General features: G+C 48.2%; 1 protein-coding gene across 4 annotated transcripts in view; it reads left to right on the top strand.

Annotated features, from left to right (window-relative positions):
- Positions 1-17,927, top strand: part of LOC147257942 (spectrin beta chain, non-erythrocytic 1-like) — a 28,050-nt gene extending 10,123 nt beyond the window's left edge. For all 4 annotated transcript variants that reach the window (XM_086212194.1, XM_086212195.1, XM_086212196.1 and 1 more), the window contains 33 exons: positions 161-334; positions 498-589; positions 1,881-1,961; positions 2,184-2,299; positions 2,588-2,700; positions 2,784-2,971; positions 3,123-3,240; positions 3,432-3,590; positions 3,669-3,971; positions 4,047-4,200; positions 4,547-5,417; positions 5,496-5,633; positions 5,718-6,474; positions 6,819-7,021; positions 7,165-7,255; positions 7,489-7,635; positions 8,148-8,411; positions 8,607-8,831; positions 9,412-9,501; positions 10,006-10,284; positions 10,363-10,493; positions 10,912-11,116; positions 11,350-11,724; positions 12,257-12,501; positions 12,753-12,891; positions 13,085-13,169; positions 13,895-14,091; positions 14,174-14,280; positions 14,364-14,412; positions 14,582-14,793; positions 14,876-15,049; positions 15,528-15,570; positions 16,047-17,927. In XM_086212194.1, the coding sequence (XP_086068320.1) occupies positions 161-334; positions 498-589; positions 1,881-1,961; positions 2,184-2,299; positions 2,588-2,700; positions 2,784-2,971; positions 3,123-3,240; positions 3,432-3,590; positions 3,669-3,971; positions 4,047-4,200; positions 4,547-5,417; positions 5,496-5,633; positions 5,718-6,474; positions 6,819-7,021; positions 7,165-7,255; positions 7,489-7,635; positions 8,148-8,411; positions 8,607-8,831; positions 9,412-9,501; positions 10,006-10,284; positions 10,363-10,493; positions 10,912-11,116; positions 11,350-11,724; positions 12,257-12,501; positions 12,753-12,891; positions 13,085-13,169; positions 13,895-14,091; positions 14,174-14,280; positions 14,364-14,412; positions 14,582-14,793; positions 14,876-15,049; positions 15,528-15,570; positions 16,047-16,250 (6,729 nt within the window). In that variant the 3' untranslated portion in view covers positions 16,251-17,927. The remainder of the gene's footprint in view (positions 1-160; positions 335-497; positions 590-1,880; positions 1,962-2,183; positions 2,300-2,587; positions 2,701-2,783; positions 2,972-3,122; positions 3,241-3,431; positions 3,591-3,668; positions 3,972-4,046; positions 4,201-4,546; positions 5,418-5,495; positions 5,634-5,717; positions 6,475-6,818; positions 7,022-7,164; positions 7,256-7,488; positions 7,636-8,147; positions 8,412-8,606; positions 8,832-9,411; positions 9,502-10,005; positions 10,285-10,362; positions 10,494-10,911; positions 11,117-11,349; positions 11,725-12,256; positions 12,502-12,752; positions 12,892-13,084; positions 13,170-13,894; positions 14,092-14,173; positions 14,281-14,363; positions 14,413-14,581; positions 14,794-14,875; positions 15,050-15,527; positions 15,571-16,046) is intronic.
- Positions 17,928-19,507: the final 1,580 nt, after the last annotated feature.

Raw genomic sequence — 19,507 nt, 5'->3', positions numbered from 1 at the left:
TCTCTGGATCCTGCTCGTAGGCAATTAGCAGCTTTGCCGTTGTGTCCACAGCTGCAATCCCAGTTTTATGTCCTCATTAACCACCTTTTTTTCTTACTGCAGGCCTCTGTGGGCCCCAGAGGAACTGCGGCTTCTTAACTGCTTGTTCCTCTCTGTCTAGCCGAAACCCACCAAGGGTCGGATGCGGATCCACTGCCTGGAGAATGTGGACAAAGCACTGCAGTTCTTGAAGGAGCAGCGGGTTCACCTGGAAAACATGGGCTCCCATGATATTGTGGATGGAAACCACCGACTAACGCTGGGCCTCATCTGGACCATCATCCTTCGCTTCCAGGTAACCCTGCGGTTTGACCGCCAGGAGAAGCACAAGTATAGAGTTTAACGGTTAACAGACACCATTTCCTGAGAGTTGGTCACGCTGGTGACACCGTAATGGGAGGTGAAGATGGCGGGAGGTGAAGATGACGGGAGCTAACTGTGCTGTTGACTGTTTTCAGATCCAGGACATCAGCGTCGAGACTGAAGACAACAAGGAGAGGAGATCCGCCAAAGACGCTCTGCTGCTCTGGTGCCAGATGAAGACAGCGGGGTGAGACAAACATGTTTACTGTTCGTTTTGTACTGATCTTCACTCAACATGTTAAATCCATCATATACCATTGTATGTTGTATAGGTTGATTGATACATCAGCTAACAGGTGGAAATATGTAACAAGACTTGTTGTAGCCAGGGAGTAGGGAAAGGACTGTAGGGGGGCTTAGGAAAGGCTGGCTATCTGACTAGTTTGTGATAGGTGGGTAATGTAGGAGGATAGAGGCTGGGGGGCGACAGCAAACCCTTTCAACTCAAAGTGCATGAACTTATGAAACTCTCGTTAACGTAGATGACCAAATACAGTTAAACACAAATTACTATTGAATATTATTAAACAGCACAGATTATTAAACAAGCAGACCACTGTATTCAAGATAAGCAAAGGCAAGACATTTATTAACAACAATTGTAAGTCCCATATATTCCCTCCCCTGCCGGCCACACACACACACACACACACACTCACGGTACTGATCTGAGTCCAGGACTGACGGTGCGCACGTTGGAGCTCGTATTGATCCACATAAGGCAGACAATTGGGGGCGTGACGTCACCAATGAACGGGATGGGCTCCTTCGTAGGTGAGGCGGTAATCCGGTCAGCTCCGGTGCTGTCGGCGGTAGGCAGCAATCCTCCCGGTGGCACGTCTCGAACGGATGCTGGTCTCTCTGCGCATCAATATTAGCAGCCGGTGGCTAGCAAGGCTGGCCAACTTGACGCACAGCTAACAGGCGATCCTGCTAGCTTACCTCTGGGCTCCCGCAGCAATCGAGCAGCTCGCCCAAAGATACTGCACCGCGAATTACTGTCTCTCAATCGAAGGCAGGTCTCTCAGACCTCAACCCCTGGTAACCAGTCCAACCGTAGAGAGGAGCTCTCTCTACCTTCCCGACTTAGCTTGCTAGCTGACAGACGTTAAAAAACTCACTTCACAGAACCAACCGAGAACTTCACTTTTTTTCCCCGCTCCACCAAGACATGTTCCAACGTTACGTACGCCAAGCAAAACCACGCCCATTAACCCGGTGCTCACAGCACTCAAGACACAATATAAACACACAAATGCATAGAAAATAATAAAGGAAAATGACTGAGGGGAAAATAGGGCTTATTTAGGAAAAATTGAACTCCTTCACTAAATAGAATGAACTTGCAATGAAATTGCATGCCTTCAGAACACTTGTCTTTGGGGAAGAAAATTACATCTTACCTTTTTGGACAATATGTAAAGTCAGAATATCAAAAATATCAACTTGCTTATAAGAGGAGCATATTTGCCCATCAGGTATCCCAACGTCAACATCCACAACTTCACCACAAGCTGGAGAGACGGGATGGCCTTCAACGCACTGATCCACAAGCACAGGTGAGGTCATCTTCATCATCCTCATCAATAAAACTTTACCACCTCATTACATGGAAACATCTAAATATCTGTTTGAACCAGAGATGTTTCTCATTTTAGACAAGTTTAGTAAAATCTAGTTTCTTAGAAGACTAATTCTTTCTGTCATTGGTTCGAGATCTGCATGCAGATCTGACCACAACTGGAATCATCTTAAGGTTTACATTTGTTTGTTTGTTTCAGACCTGATCTGATTGACTTTGACAAACTGAAGAAGTCCAATGCTCACCACAACCTGCAGAACGCCTTCAACCTGGCAGAGCAGCACCTGGGCCTCACCAAGCTACTGGACCCTGAGGGTAGGAAGCCTACCAAACCGGGTTGAAGGAAACTTGGACTGAAAAACAAAAGCTGGTTTAACCAAACCCAGTTTAACTAATCCTGGCATGAAAACTACTGGCTGGTTTAACTAAAACCTAGCTTAACTAATTCTGGTATGAAAATAACCAGCTGGTTTAACTAAACACAGTTTAATTAATCCTGACTTGAAAACATTTAGCTGATTTAACTACCTGGCCTAAAAATAGCCATCAGGTTAACAACAGCAGCCTGCCAGTCTAACTCCGGGTGGCTCGCTCATCCCACAGATATCAGCGTCGACCATCCTGATGAGAAGTCAGTCATCACTTACGTGGTGACATACTATCACTACTTCTCCAAGATGAAGGCTCTGAAGGTGGAGGGCAAACGCATCGGGAAGGTCAGTCTAAAACTTATGATAGCATTTGGCTGAGGCCACAGGGAGCCGCATATCACTCAACATGTCCCCCTGATCTGGCGCAGGTGCTAGACAACGCCATCGAGACAGAGAAGATGATTGAGAAGTACGAGTCTCTGGCGTCAGACCTGCTGGAGTGGATCGAACAGACCATCATTATCCTCAATAACAGGAAGTTTGCCAATTCGCTGGTGGGTGTCCAGCAGCAGCTGCAGGCCTTCAACACTTATCGCACAGTGGAGAAGCCACCCAAGTCAGTAGCTCCCCCTATCTGCCTCATCCTGTGTCCTCCACCACTCTATTCAAACCTTTCACTAACAATGAAAGTATTTTAGGTCGTCTCTGTCTTTTGTGCTCATCCATCTCTCATCTCCTGTCTTGATGTTTGTTTCTCGGTTCTTCAGGTTCACAGAGAAGGGGAACCTGGAGGTTCTTCTGTTTACCATCCAGAGTAAGATGAGAGCCAATAACCAGAAGGTCTACATGCCGCGAGAGGGGAAACTCATCTCAGACATCAACAAGGTCAGAATGCCTTCACAGATGTTCTTGCTCATGGAGAATTGTTGGGTGTAAATTGAAGTGCGAGTTGACCTGCTCTACTTTACTGTCTTGACTTAATTTTACTAATCTCCAAAAGCTTCAGCTTCAACCATATGAGCACTTTCATCTTTGCGCAAGTTGTGTGTTCTTACACTTTCTTGCTTACCCGGCAGGCCTGGGAGAGACTAGAGAAGGCAGAGCATGAGAGGGAGTTGGCTCTGAGAACAGAGCTGATTCGTCAGGAGAAGCTGGAACAACTGGCCAGACGCTTCGACCGCAAGGCAGCAATGAGAGAGACGTGGCTTAGTGAAAACCAAAGGCTGGTGTCCCAGGTGAGACAACTTCATCTGTCTTCTTACTCTGATGATTTCCTGCAACAGCTCTCACATGACTTCTCCTCCTCCCTGCAGGACAACTTTGGCTTCGACCTTCAGGCTGTGGAGGCAGCCACCAAGAAGCACGAGGCCATTGAGACGGACATCGCAGCATATGAAGAGAGAGTGCAGGCTGTGGTGTCGGTTGCAAAGGAGTTGGAGGTGGAGCACTACCATGACATCAAGCGAATCATTGCTAGGAAGGACAATGTGATGCGGCTGTGGGAGTATCTGCTGGAGCTGCTGAAGGCCCGGCGCCACAGACTTGAGATGAACCTGGGGCTGCAGAGGGTCTTCCAGGAGATGCTCTACATCATGGACTGGATGGATGAGATGAAGGTACATAGATGAGGACTGGTACCCCCGAGGACCCTGTTGGGAACCTCCTTTTATTCCATCCATCTTTATTTTCAGATGCTGCTGCTGTCTCAGGATTACGGGAAACATCTGTTGGGGGTGGAGGACCTGCTGCAGAAACACGCCCTGGTGGAGGCTGATATCGCTATACAGGCTGACAGGGTGAAGGCGGTCACCACTAATGCCAGCAAGTACTCTGTCAATGACAATGGTGGGCAGCACGCATTATGATCCATTTGAATATGAGATCTCTGATCCAGTGTCACTCAGTTCTCAGGCAAACATGATGAATGAGAGTAGAGACACACCTTAGCTCTTAATCTGAAAATGATCTGGTTTCTTTAAATAACTAACAAAAAAGAAAATTAACAGAAAATTTGAAAGAAAAGTTATCGACACTTGGGAACAAAATATTGTTAATGACTAAAAAACTATATTCCTGATTGACATTTCACATTTTAAGGGCAGATCAGTGTGACTTTGGTTTCCCAAGGTTCTGACAACCTGTAGCGTGAACGTCAAACATTTTCTGGTATACCTCTGTTTGTTCTGTCCAGGGTACAAGCCCTGTGATCCTCAGGTTATCCAGGACCGGGTGGCCCACCTAGAGTTCTGCTACCAGGAATTGACCCAGCTTGCTGCAGAGCGCCGTGCACGCTTGGAGGAGTCCCGCCGCCTCTGGAAGTTCTTCTGGGAGATGGCTGAGGAAGAGGGTTGGATCCGTGAGAAGGAACAGATCCTGTCCTCTGTCGAGCATGGCAAGGACCTGACAGGGGCGCTGCGGCTCCTCAGCAAGCAGCGTGCCTTGGAGGATGAGATGAGTGGCCGTTCCGGTCACCTCCAACATACCATAGCAGAGGGCGAGGCCATGGTGCAGGCAGGCCACTTTGGTGCCACCAAGATCCAGGAGCGCATTGCTGACCTGCAGGCTCAGTGGGCAGCGTTGGAGCAGCTGGCAGCAGTGAGGAAGAAGAGGCTGGAGGAAGCTCTGGCCTTGCACCAATTCCAGGCTGATGCAGATGATGTGGACGCCTGGACACTGGATGCCCTTCGCATTGTTTCCAGTGGAGAGACAGGCCATGATGAGTTCTCCACCCAGGCACTGGTCAGAAAGCACAAAGACGCTGCAGCGGAGGTGGCCAGCTACCGACCTGTCATTGATTTGCTCCACGAACAGGCTGCCTCACTGCCTAAAGAGGAGGCCGAGTCAGATGAGGTCCGTGGGCGGCTGACGGGCATTGAGGAGCGTTACAAGGAGGTGGCAGAGCTTACAAAGCTTAGGAAGCAAGCACTGCAGGATGCTCTGGCTCTTTACAAGATGTTCAGTGAAGCCAATGCCTGCGAGGTTTGGATTGTTGAGAAGGAGCAGTGGCTGAACAGCCTGGAGATCCCAGACAAACTGGAGGACTTAGAAGTAGTCCAGCACAGGTAGGACCACTCGCCACAAATGACAGGAATGGTCTCTTCCTGCTGGCGCTGCATTCATATGGATTATGTCCTTGGTAGGTTTGAGAGTCTAGAACCAGAGATGAACAACCAGGCCTCTCGTGTTGCCGTTGTGAACCAGATTGCCCGGCAACTGATCCACAGTGCTCACCCAAGTGAAAAGGACATCAAGTGCCAGCAGGACAAACTCAACAACAGGTATTCATGTTCATAAATGCTGATAAGAAACGGTTATCTGTAGTTTGAATGGCTGCCAGTAACTTTTATCTTCGATGCCTCCAGGTGGAGCCAGTTCCGAGACTTGGTGGATCAAAAGAAGGAGTTCCTGAACTCTGCTCTTGGTGTACAGAACTACCACCTTGACTGCAATGAGACCAAGTCATGGATCAAAGAGAAGACTAAGGTCATTGAGTCCACCCAGGAGCTGGGCAACGACCTCACCGGGGTCATGGCCCTGCAGCGCAAACTTACTGGTATGGAGCGGGACTTGGCCGCCATTGAGGATAAGCTGAGTGACCTGCGAGGTGAAGCTGAGCGACTGGCAGAGGAGCATCCTGACCAGGCCAAGGCCATCACTGGACGCTTGGCAGAGATCACTGCCGTCTGGGAGGAAATGAAAAACACCTTGAAGAACCGAGAAGAGTCTCTTGGTGAAGCCAGGAAGCTGCAACAGTTTCTGCGCGAGTTGGATGACTTTCAGTCTTGGCTTTCTCGCACTCAGACAGCCATCGCCTCTGAGGACATGCCCAACACTCTGGCAGAGGCGGAGAAGCTAATGGCCCAACATGAAGGAATCAAGAACGAGATCCAAAACTATGAAGAGGACTACCAAAAAATGCGGGACATGGGGGAGATGGTGACGCAGGGCCAAACAGATGCGCAGCATATGTTCCTGCGACAACGGCTGCAGGCGCTTGATACCGGCTGGAATGAACTGCACAAGATGTGGGAGAACCGTCAGAACCTGCTGTTCCAGTCCCACGCTTATCAGCTGTTCCTGAGGGACACCAAGCAGGCTGAGGCTTTCCTCAACAACCAGGTGAGGACACAATCTAGCTCAAGTGAGCTGACGAGGTAAGCCCTGTCAAGTTCATTCTGTGGGTGCCCATCTTGCACTGCAGTCTGTTGCATAGTTTGCCAGCATGGGAGCCACTGGGTTGGAGGGTGGAGGGGACTTAGTCAGGGGATGGAAGCAGAGCTGTTAATCCTCCGCTGGTGACCCGAGAACCAGATCTGAAAACAAATGGTTTGCATACTGATCATCACCTTAATTTGGTGCCTGCACCAGTAGGTTTAGATTCACTGACCATAAAGGTCCTGATCTCCCTGACAGCAGCTACTAAGCGACGGGTCAATAATGAAGCTTATGTCTTGGCCCTGCAGGAGTATGTCCTTGCTCACACAGAGATGCCCACCACTCTGGAGGGTGCTGAGGCTGCGATCAAGAAGCAGGAGGACTTCATGACCACGATGGACGCCAACGAAGACAAGATCAACAGTTTGGTGGAGGCCGGCAGGCGGCTGGCCAGTGACGGAAACATTAATGCGGAACGTATTCAGGAGAGAGTCTCCTCCATTGATGACAGGTAGACATCAACTTAGACTTCCAGTCAAACTTTGCGTTGTCATCTGCTGCAATCAGGAGGCAGTCCTCTACATTTCAGTGATAACTTCAAGGTTAAAAGACTTCTGTCCAATTCTAATTTGGATTTTGTCCATCATGTTTCAGACATAAGAAGAACAGGGAGGCTGCGGTGGACTTGCTGATGAAACTGAAGGACAACAGAGACCTGCAGAAGTTCCTGCAGGACTGCCAGGAGGTCGGTCCACTGCAGACACCTCACACACTAACATAGTCAGGCCTCTGATTAGCTCTGCTAAGTAACTCAATGGCCAGTTAATGATGAAAACATTTAAAGATGGTTTCCAGGCAAGGTAAGGTCATGTCTTAGTCCAGATAGAAATGTTCTGATGATATTCCAGATGCTCAAACCTGTCCTCTGGTACAAGCCACCCTGAAGACAAACTGAACCTGTTGTGTTTGTGTGTCTAGCTGTCTCTTTGGATCAATGAGAAGATGCTAACAGCTCAGGACATGACGTATGATGAGGCCCGGAACCTTCACAGCAAGTGGCTGAAGCACCAGGCTTTCATGGCCGAACTGCAGTCAAACAAAGAGTGGCTGGATAAGATCCAGAAGGTATCAAGGCCATTAGCAAGCCTTAGCTAAATACAGTAGCATGCTTCCTAGCTAGATGCTCATTATAACAAAAGCAATGAATTCAAACATGAACTTGTCAAATTCAGTAATGTGAGAAACACTGATGATAGTTAATATCAGACAACATTCCTCGTAGCTCGTGAGAGGCTAACATGACACACGTGATTGGGACACAGTTAAAATTACTGTTTTGCCATTAAGCTAAATAGCTAGCAAATATTATTAGCATTTTAGCAGTGAAACAAGTAGCCAAAATTAGTAAGCATGGTATCGGGGCTTTGTTAATCACAGGGGGAAATCAACATTTTACTCCAACTTAATGTAATTTTTCTTGCATCTTAAGGAGAAGTGAATAAGAGTACAAAATAAACAAGCTTTCTGCATGTGATTTTGACTTTCTGTTTGTCGGCTTTAGTTCTAGCTTCCTTTTGGCGGGTCCATCACCTGAACTTAACCTGTGTTTTCCTTCACTGACTTCGGCTCGGCTGTAGGATGGCATGCTGCTTGTGTCGGAGAAGCCAGAGACGGAGGTGGTGGTGAAGGAGAAGCTGTCGGCACTCTCCAGCATGTGGAAGGAGCTTGAATCCACCACAAAGACCAAAGCTCAGTGTCTGTTTGATGCCAACAAGGCTGAGCTGTTCACACAGAGCTGCGCTGACCTGGACAAGTGGCTCGCCGGCCTGGAGGGTCAGATCCAGTCTGATGATTATGGCAAAGACCTAACATCCGTTAACATCCTGCTCAAGAAGCAACAGGTACTGCAGCGGTGCCACAAGTGCTCCTGGTAAAACCTGGAGTACATCAAGTAATACCTGAGTACTCAGGCAGTACAAAGAGTACTCTAGGTAGTACAACGTACATTCCAGGTAGTACCAGAAGTACGAGGGAGGAGCATGAGTATTCAGGTAGTACATCAGGAGTACCTTCAGCATGGGGTCATGTGACTGCAGATGCTGGAGAACCAGGTGGAAGTGCGTCAGCGGGAGGTGGTGGAACTGCAGAGCCAGGTGAAGGCGCTCGGTCAGGAGGTGAAGGACACAGAAGAGGTGGACGGGCGGCGACAGGTGGTGGAAAAGAAGTTCCAGGAACTGCTGGAGCCGCTGCGCAAACGCAAGAACTTCCTAGTGGCGTCCAGAGAGGTCCACCAGTTCAATCGAGACGTGGAGGATGAGATTGTACGTATATTCACCTGAGACCTATGAGTGACCTTTGGCTCCTGAAGATGATTGGATAGCAATAACTAAATCCTTTAATCCTAAATCCTCCTGTTTGCTTTTTTGTCCTCAATGTTTGTCGTCATGATCAAATATTCTATCTGATTTTTTCCCACTTGACGGACAAGCAACTGAAATGTTTTGTCTACTGCTCTGCTAACAGAAAAGGTTCTTTTTATTTGAATAGTTTGTACTCTGAAACCAGTTGTAGGCATGAAAGGATCAATTTGTCGTTCCTACTTTCAAACCAACATGTGACCACTTCTATTGTAGGAAACAAGGAATTGCTAAATTCCTTAGCATGAGCTGAGAGTTGTCGTCATAAAACACTGATAATCATGGTGTCATTACTCGGACATCAGCCCCACGCTGATATTTATGTTCTACGTAAAACAATAATAAGTCATAATTCATGTTAGTTAACTCCTGTGTTTACCTGATGCCAACATGGCCGCTCTGAGGTTGTGGACACTGATGGACATCACCATCTCCTTCATAGCGTTCAGCAGTGCAATGTGTTCTCTTCTGTTGTGTATTGCAGCTGTGGGTCCAGGAAAGGATGGCGGTGGCAACGTCTGCTGACCATGGGCACAACCTTCAGACCGTCCAGTTGCTCATCAAGAAGAACCAGGTGGGGATCTGAACACTTTTAACAAGCATCAAAACACAACACATCAAACTTTTGGACTTTCTGAACAAAAAAAGTTTTGTTTTTACTGTCTGATGTGTCGGGATGACCACTGACAACACAAATCTTGTTTGAGTGCAGGGCTGAGAGATGGCAAAGCAACAATGGCCACCACCAGATGTAAAGGTTGTCATAGCAACAAAGTTGCATTGAGGGCGCAACGTCCTTGTGTAGCTTTGGGTGGCATTGATCAAACACATTGATTCTTTGATCAAACAATCAAGTGTGATCAAGCTGAAAAACTGTTGGCGCTGGGACCCTCATGTTAACACCAGCAGGGATATGATGCTACAGTCTTCTCTACAGAATGTGGAAACATAACACAGATTGCTAACGGTTACCAAAGTGCTGTTGGAGGTCAAAGGTCCACGAGCAGCTGACCTTTCACTTCAACACGGTTGTAAACCCGTGATTGGAAAAGTTTTAAAAAGTGGTCGTCCTCCTCAGACGCTGCAGAAGGAGATCCAGGGCCATCAGCCGCGCATCAACGACATCCTGGAGCGCAGCCGGAGCCTCCTGAAGGACGACGAGTCCAGCGCTGCTGCCATCCGGCAGCGGCTGGCTGACCTGCAGCAGCTTTGGCAGCAGCTGAAGGAGGAGGCGGAGAGTCGCCATGGACGGCTAGAGGAGGCGCACAAGGCCCAACAGTACTACTTTGATGCTGCCGAAGCAGAGGCATGGATGAGCGAGCAGGAGCTGTACATGATGTCAGAGGAGAAGGCCAAGGTGGGAGAGGTTGCTGTCGGCAGAGGGGGGGTTTTGTCACGTTGGTGGTCGTGACAATAGTTCATATGTGTGTTTCAGGATGAGCAGAGTGCTGTCAGCATGCTGAAGAAGCACCAGATTGTGGAGCAGGCAGTGGAGGACTATGCTGAGACTGTCCATCAACTGTCAAAGACCAGCCGAGGTCTCGTTGCCGCTGGACACCCTGACAGGTTCGTGCTCGCTTTTCCTATGAGGTCACACTGATGCAAGATGCATTAAGTGACGATTGGCAGCTGGAGGGCAGCAGAAATCAAGCCAGCTAGCAGTTACATGATGTGCAGGAGCAGAGAATGAAAATGATGTACCTGAGGCCAAGAGAACAGAAAGCATCAGTATGAAGAACCAGAAAACAAATTTGTTGAGATGAAGGCGTCGAATGGATCCTGTAAAGACAAACTGATGTGATGTCAGTGTCTACCTGATCCTCCAAAAGTTTGAATAATAACAAAAAAGCTGATTGACTGAAGAGACGTGATATTTTTATGATTGTGCCAGGGCCAGAAACAGACAGAGCCATAAATTAATCAAATTATTGTACATTGTGTGTGTGTGTGTGTGTGTGTGTGTGTGTGTGTGTGTGTGTGTCAGTGAGCGCATCAGCATGCGTCAGTCTCAGGTTGACAAGTTGTATGCAGGCCTGAAGGACCTATCAGAAGAGAGGCGGGGCAAACTGGATGAGAGGCTCCGCCTCTTCCAGCTCAACCGGGAGGTCGATGACCTTGAGCAGTGGATCGCTGAGAGGGAGGTGGTGGCTGGATCGCACGAGCTGGGCCAGGACTATGAGCATGTTACTGTATGTTACTTATGAAGATACAACTGATACTACTGATACTATAAATAGGACTAATACTAATACTCCTGATGTGACGTCAAACATCCAGGAGTCATTTGACTGTGATTCCCACAATGTCAGAACTGCCAGGGAGGAGCAATGACTAAATGCTGATTTTACTTTCTGATTACAACCATTTAATCACATGAAACCCTATTCCTGTCCTGACCTTTGACCTGTGCCAACCTTCTCAGATGTTGCAAGAACGTTTCCGGGAGTTTGCCCGGGACACTGGAAACATCGGGCAGGAGCGTGTGGACGCTGTCAACCGTCTGGCAGATGAGCTGATCAACACTGGCCATGGCGACGCAGCCACGGTGGCCGAGTGGAAGGATGGGCTAAACGAGGCCTGGGCCGATCTTCTGGAACTTATCGACACCAGGACACAGATCCTTGCCGCTTCCTTTGAGCTTCACAAATTCTACCACGACGCCAAGGAGATCCTGGTCCGTGTCCTGGACAAGCAGAAGAAGCTGCCAGAGGAGGTGGGCCGAGACCAAAACACAGTGGAGATGCTGCAGAGGATGCACACTGCCTTCGAACATGACATCCAAGCCCTGGGAACACAGGTGAGCTCCCATCTGTTTTAGGCATTTTTGTCATGATGGGGACATTTAAGCTAAAATCTCTCATTTGAGGCCACAAAACAATCAGGTCTGATTTCTGTTGAAGGAAATACGTACCCGAGTTTTTCAAAAAGGGTTTGCCGGGTCAGCTCACGCTTCATATGTCACACCACCAGGGGGCAGCATGTTAAGTAAAGGCGCTGTACTCCAACAGCTGCTAACCTCATTCACACCTAAGGACAGTTTCTGGTCTCTGGACACGGCAGGAACAGGCTGAGCACCTGCCGACCATTCAGAACAGATATCTTTGTGATGCCTCCTTGCGTAACTGTTCACTGACAGGGGAAATAAAGTTAAAAGTAAAATAGAAAGAAAAAAACTAGTCGAATCCAACATGGTTCTGCTTGTGTTGTGCTAGCTGTTAGCAAGCTAGTTAGCCTGCTTTAACATCATTGGCTCCGTTTAATGATCGCAGGCTGAAGAACCTCTCAGCCGTTATAAACAAATTCCGACCTTTGACCCCATTGTGTGTTAGGTGAGACAGCTACAGGAGGATGCCACACGCCTCCAGTCGGCGTACGCTGGCGACAAAGCTGATGACATCCAACGCAGGGAGAGTGAGGTGCTAGAGGCCTGGAATCGCCTGCTGGAGGCCTGTAACGGGCGCAGACTCCGCCTCCTGGACACTGGCGATAAGTTCCGGTTCTTCAGCATGGTCCGTGACCTGATGCTCTGGGTGGATGACGTGATCCGCCTCATCGAGGCCCAGGAGAAACCCCGGTACGGCTCCTGTTGGTCATGTGACTTCACAGAAAAACACAGGCCGATGCCTCAGTAGAATCACGGCTGCCACTGACGGTGCTGAGTGACGTCACGCAACGTCTGACAACATTTATCAAAGAAACGTCCATCATTTTCAAATATACAACGATGGTGATGTTAACTGGTAAATGGTTAATGATGTCTTAAGTCTTTGTGTGTGTGTGTGTGTGTGTGTGTGTGTGTGTGTGTGTGTGTGTGTGTGTGTTTAGGGACGTGTCCTCAGTCGAGCTGCTGATGAACAACCATCAGGGCATCAAGGCCGAGATCGACGCTCGCAACGACAGCTTCACCGCCTGCATTGAGCTCGGGAAATCGCTGCTGGCCAGGAAACATTATGCATCACATGAAGTGAGGATGGAGCTGCGGCACCCTCACAAAATAAGACACAACTTGGGCACACAGACTCTGAACAACATTCTTGAGACTACAGGAATGAACACATTATTGACTCAAAGTTGCAACTTAATCAACACAATAGCCTCAGTGATGTCACGCATCTCGTGACCCTCGGGTAAGCGTGTTGCTTGTCGTGTGTCTTTAGATTAAGGAGAAGCTGCTGCAGCTGACCGACAAGAGGAAAGAGATGATTGACAAGTGGGAGGATCGATGGGAGTGGCTACTACTCAGTAAGACTATTCCTCGTCTTTGTAAAACATGAACATTTTGGGTCAGAGGTCAGCAAGGTCAGCTGATCCTGGCGGGTCCCAGCTGATTGTACACGCCAGCGATGAATCAGCAGCGCTGCTGGCTCTCGCTGTCCTTTAACCACGCCGTGCATCTCCTCAGCTGTCTGTCAAACAACCGTCGGCTCCAACCAAACAGGAAACCCTCCAGTGATTTAGTCACAGCGCTTCATCAGCTGTATCGCATGCATGCGTTCACAGAAAGCTTCATCGTTTTATTCATGCTTAACAGCTTCAGTTAATCAAGAAAATACGCCAAGGGCACAAGTCACATGACGGACTGTGTGTTCTCCAATTGGCCCACTGCAAAGTCCTTTTGTGACGTCCAGTGTGAAGCTCAACTTTTAGCTTCAATCATTGGTTGGGGGGATCCAAATTGACCGTAGGCGTGGCTGGGAGAGCCAATGGTTGTCTGTCTCTATGTGTTGGCCCTGCCATGGACTGGTGACCTGTCCAGGGGGAAGGCTGCTGGGATAGGCTCCACCCCCCATGACCCTTAACAGGATAAGAGGGAGAACATGGAGGGAGGGATGGATGAATGACTGGAAGACCACCCTGAGACCACACTTGTGTACAGTTCATTCATTTAGATTAACCTCTGGCGGCTGTGAGTAACATCTGCAGGTACGGTGCGTTCAGTGACATGTTGCGGTTCTTCCTCCCCTCAGTCCTGGAGGTGCATCAGTTCTCACGGGATGCAGGCGTGGCTGAGGCCTGGCTGCTGGGTCAGGAGCCGTACCTGTCCAGCCGGGAGGTGGGTCAGAGTGTGGACGAGGTGGAAAAGCTCATCAAACGCCACGAGGCCTTTGAGAAGTCTGCCGCCACCTGGGAGGAGCGTTTCTCAGCATTGGAGCGTCTGACGACGGTGAGTGGCAGGTTCACATCCCCAGTGGCTGTAGGTGGCGGCACTGGGTTTCTTATGTTGCATTGGCCGTGTTTTTTCTTAGATGGAGCTGGTGGAGGTGAGACGGCAGCAGGAGGAGGAGGAGCGCTTGAGGAAGCCACCATCTCCAGAGCCGCCAGTGGTCCAGCAGCCAGAAGCGCTGCAGCAGAGGTGAACACGGGAAACCCCTGCTGGACACGATGGGATCTGCAGCTCTGACTCACCTCTCGTTTCATGTTTGCTTGTCTCTGCAGTGGTGTCATCGTTGAGAACGGCATCCTGTCAGACCAGGACTCCCTGCAGGTCAGTAAAGCAGATCAAGGCATTTGTCAAGCAGTCACATATTTGTCTAGAGGACCCTGTGTTGAAGAGAAACCCTTACCGTTACCTAGCAACCGTTCCCCGTTCATGTCTTTTCTACGAAATGATCATAATAATTAATAATGATACAAGTTCTCAACTCTCTAATCAGAACGGCGTGGACAGCAGCGGTCTGGTGAACGGGATGGTGGAGCGCAGCTCCAAGGAGCCGAGCCCCGCCCCCTCGCCAACCCCCGGCAGGAAGAGTAAAACCAGCCAGTCGTCCACATTACCGTCCAAGAACCAGGACTCATCCTCGCTGCTCGAAGGCCTCCTGCACCGTAAACATGAATGGGAGGGGCATAATAAGAAGGCGTCCAACAGGTGACATCACAGCTACAGGTTAACGGGGAACTCACTCCCGCTCACTGCACCGTCAGTGACCCCCTTGCTCTCTGATTGGCAGGTCGTGGCACAACGTATACTGTGTCATCAACAGCCAGGAAATGAGCTTCTACAAGGATGGCAAGGCGGCGGCTCAGGGCGTCCCCTACCACAACGAGGCGCCCATCAGCCTGAAGGACGCCACGTGTGACGTGGCGTCGGAATACAAGAAGAAGAAGCACGTCTTCAAACTCAGGTAACGAAGTGAGATACCTGGACGGGGTCCAGATGCTGCTGATTGGACATCGGGGAAGAACTCTCAACACCAGTGAGAGCATTCAGACATAGTCGGCAGTCACTGTCATCGCCAGTCCTCAGTTTACGATTTTCTGATCGTCTCTGGAGGAAAAGGTGACAAATTAGCATGAAAAGAACGCCTAAAGGAAGAAGGAAAACCTGATATTTAACACAGAAACACGTGGACAATGTACACATAATCCTGTTGATACCGCATTTCTACTGAATGTTAGATGAGTGGTGCTTGTTTGAATATACGACGTATACAGCATGACATATTTAACACTAGCGATGCCTATGTAAATCATATCGAGCAACACCACTTCCAACGGTCCAGAAAGGGAAAACACTCAGTTATGAATAACATCACGTGGTAACCGTGGCAACAGCAGCGTGTCATTTTTTATTTATTTTTTTTGTTGCCCCTTGTGTTTCAGAGTTGCTGACGGGAATGAATATCTGTTCCAAGCCAAAGATGAGGTGAGTTCTCAGAGATGTTGAATCCTGAATTTCAGGTGTCCCTTGTTGTTATGTACCTGCCGTCATCTGACCCTAAAAAATAAACCACCATTAATAAGCACAGACGCTTTGCCAATAAAGGTCTAACTTGGAGCACTTCTGTTTCTTATGTATCATATATTTTTAATTACTTATTGATAATTATTCATTGTCAACGTTCCCATTTTAAAAACGCGCTTCACGTTTGTCTCAAACTATATCACACTCATAGATATTTCTTTATCATTGTCTGCTTTTTTCCTCTGCTTTGTTGATCGAGTTGTCATAATGTGATTGTCGGTTGCCATGGAGATATGTCAGCGCAGTATTAGGTGACCACAGTGATTCTGAATGAGATTTTTTTTTTTTTTTTTTTTTAAAAGCAGATGTCAAATGAAGCAGCGGTTTTGGCTCATCTGGGCTTCTGTAGTTCCTCATAGCTTTGTCGCCCCCTGCAGGAGGAGATGAGCACCTGGATCCAGGCAATTCTGAACGCCAGCGCCGCTGCTGACATCCAGAGCAGCATCCCTGGCACGCCGGTGTCAACTCGGGCTCAGACGCTGCCGCCTGCCGTCACGCTCACCACCGAATCGAGTCCCGGCAAGAGAGAGAAGGACAAGGAGAAACGCTTCAGCCTGTTCAGCAAGAAGAAGAACCAGTAAATGGACACGTGCCGACGCAGGAAGTTGTATTTAGCTTCTCGTATATTAATGGACAGAACTGGATCCTGCGTCCGAGCCTGTGTCCACTTTCACACTGCGTCCAGCTTTGTGGAGGTTTTTCCAGAGAATGCGAACCGCACATGAAAGCGACGCTCGCTTCCCTTCATCGGATACAATCTCCATAATGTCTGACTCCAGTTTTCTAAATGCTAACCTTAGCATCGCCGACATTGTTCTGATCACGAGCGCCGCCTGGTCCCCAAAATCTGTCCTAAAAACAAACCAACCTGGCAGCAACGTCACTGCTGATGTCATTCCAGTGAACAGCCAATGGGAAAAAAAAGCTTGATGAAAGCTGAAAAAAAGGGAAGGAGGAAAAAAAAAAACAGTTTCATCAAAGTGCGGCGTGGGTTTTGTTGTTTTCATTAATTCTCAGTTCAACGGAAGCACTGAGAGGCCAGAGGGAAGCGCCGGCTCGTTCAGACACAGCAGGGACAGGCAAAGGTCGAAAAGTGATTCGCAAAATAGAGAAAAGTACAGTTGTGTCCATAGGGTGAGGGGGGAAGTGGTGTCCTCCTGTGGCCTGAAGGAGTATTACAACAACAAACTGAACCAAAATCACCTGGGTGAGTTCTTCAGTCTGTTGTAAAGCTCCCTGTGGCCACCAGGGGGCACCACTACCTGCTGCCCTTCATTGAAAGTAAATGATTAACGATGCAGAACTCAACACAGTTGTTTTGTCTCTCAGGGCTTCCGTGCAGCATTTTCCTCATGTTTTTGTTACACCTTGTTTGATTTCCTTCGTGTGGCGGCGAGGCGTTGTCCAAGGGGTGCCGATGTGTCGTTGGGGTCGGACATAAAAGCCAGGTCAAATCAGTGCCGGTGTTGGGAGAGACCGAGGTTTCTGTGGTTACAGCAGTTTGTCACTGACAAACTATTGTTGCGTCACAGCTGGACTCGTCTCTGTGACATCATCAGGGACCACACCTTGTTTCTTTTTTATGTTTCTAATGTTTTGTACTTGATGATCCCGGTCTGAGTTATTTCCTCAGTTTTGTGAGGGCGTCGCCAGAGACAACCGACATTCTTCTTCTGCCGGCGAAGAATTGGACCAACAGTGTGTTTGGTTTTCTTATTTTTATGTTCTGCTACCTGGCAACCATCTCCCTCTCTTCAGCCAATCACCTTCAAGAAGGTGTATGATATAGATCGCTACTTGCATGCTTGAGTGTTGCCTCCACATAAATAAACCGCCTTTTTTAATCTTCGGTTCTCAGATCTCGTACAGATGCTAACATGTAAGATAAAGGCTTGAAAGGCTCGATGTTGAATGTGCGTCGTGAACGCTGACCACTCGGGACACATGAAGGTCGCTTGCTTGTCGTCGGCTCTTGGCGCTGCATTTCTGCTCTTTGATACTTGTTTTGCTCTCGTCACTGTTAATCTGTCGTACTGAACATGTCTGGAAGTTAGCGCCATCTTACTGCACAATCAGAACTACATCTATAGGAATGAAGACGAAGATATTTACCCAGAAGTTCGATCGTTACGGCTTTTCTCATGTATGAACCTGCACTTGTAGCTCACCCTCTCTCCCTCTCTCTCTCTCTCTCTCTCTCTTTGTCAGATATGTGCGACGTCATTAAAGCTTTTAAACTTGACTCACTGTCCCTCGTCCGTCATGTTTCAAATCACCCACAAAAACCTGAAGCAAACTCACGGATGAAGCTAATGCTAGCTAAATGGCTGATCATCCATCTGAGGTTTTGATATTTAAACAAGCATAAACTTAATGACCATAAACATGAGTCAGGCTGAAGCTAACAGGATCCAGGCCGTGGTACTTTGCTAACAGACTGAGGCTAAACCTAATTGGTTCCATGGCATGATAGCATGCTAATACACTGAGGCTGAAGCTAACCTCCAGGGCATGGTAACATGCTAAGAGAGCGAGGCTGAAGCTAACCTCCGAGGCATGGTAGCATGCTAATACAGTGAGGCTGAAGCTAACCTCCAGGGCATGGTAACACTCTTAAGAGAGCGAGGCTGAAGCTAACCTCTGAGGCATGGTAGCGTGCTAATACAGTGAGGCTAAAGCCAACCTCCAGGGCAGCGTAGCATGCTAATAGAGCGAGGCTAACGCTAACCTAAAGGTCATGGGAGCATGCTAAATAGATTTGCCGATGAAAAGGGGATGATTTTGTTTTAGAATAATAAAAGTCATACACCTCGCATATTCTTGAGCCGATCTCTGGGGATGTGACAACTCACACCTGCTTGTTTGCCTCCTTCTTGACATTATTTGGCCCGATGAGTGATGGTCCAGTGGTTATGAAATGTTTATTTGACCTTGACCCAATCAAGGTCACTGTAAAGTCGGAGTGTGAGAGATTTGAATGAATGTGAGCTTTTCAGATAGCCTATGCAGTGTGTGGTTCAGGTAAAGCAGAGGTTTCACTGCACGAATTTCCAGGTTTTTGTGCCCAATTTGAAAAAAATACTCCAAATATACAATATTACTCGACAACAAGGGAGCAAAGTAAACAGTTGGCAGCTTTACCCTCTTTCGCAACACCAAGCTGAATGGTAGAAATAATCGTCCAATCAGGCCTTTCATTATACAAAGACCGCCAACCCGATGCAGAGGTGGTTTCCAGAGCAACCACAGAAAACCTCTCACCCCCATTTGTATTCAACCAGTCTGTGCTTCGTTGCACTTCTTACACGAATAAACTGAAACACAAAGTGCTTGACACGCTCAATGCCTTGATTTCAGGGGTCCGTTACAGGAGCTGTGAGCCACCACAAGTCCCAGCGTGCACCGCGACGAGCTAATTCATGTTGCTGCGCGCTGACATACTGCTCCGATGGACGGGAAGCTCGCGGAGTTGACGCGGAAAAACCCGGAAGTTTGACGCTTTACCTTCAAGCTAAAACCCAAGCAGTTTGAGAAAATAAGACGTTTGATATATTTTAATGAAACAAGAGAGAGATGGGTTTTTTCCATTTCAGGAGATAATGAAGCATGTTGAAGGATAAAAAAGCTGAAGGTCCTGAACAAAGGAAGGAGGAAAACGGAAACGTAATGTATAGAATCATAACATGCCAGAGTAAAATAATTGACTAAACACGAGGAGCCAGTTACAATGCGGGGAGGGAATTGCTATGCTATTAAACTCACGCTAGGCTAAATCAAAAATTAGCACATCGAGAGGCAACGAGTGACATTCGTGTCACTTAAAGATAATGAGTTGTAT

The sequence above is a fragment of the Aulostomus chinensis genome, chromosome 8 (genome assembly GCF_037954235.1).
Source record: "Aulostomus chinensis isolate RoL2024-O1b breed Wild chromosome 8, RoL_Achi_v1.0, whole genome shotgun sequence".
NCBI classification, from domain to species: Eukaryota; Metazoa; Chordata; class Actinopteri; order Syngnathiformes; family Aulostomidae; genus Aulostomus; species Aulostomus chinensis.
The sequence above is the reverse complement of the archived record's forward strand: the minus strand, read 5'-3'. Positions and strand labels throughout refer to the sequence as shown.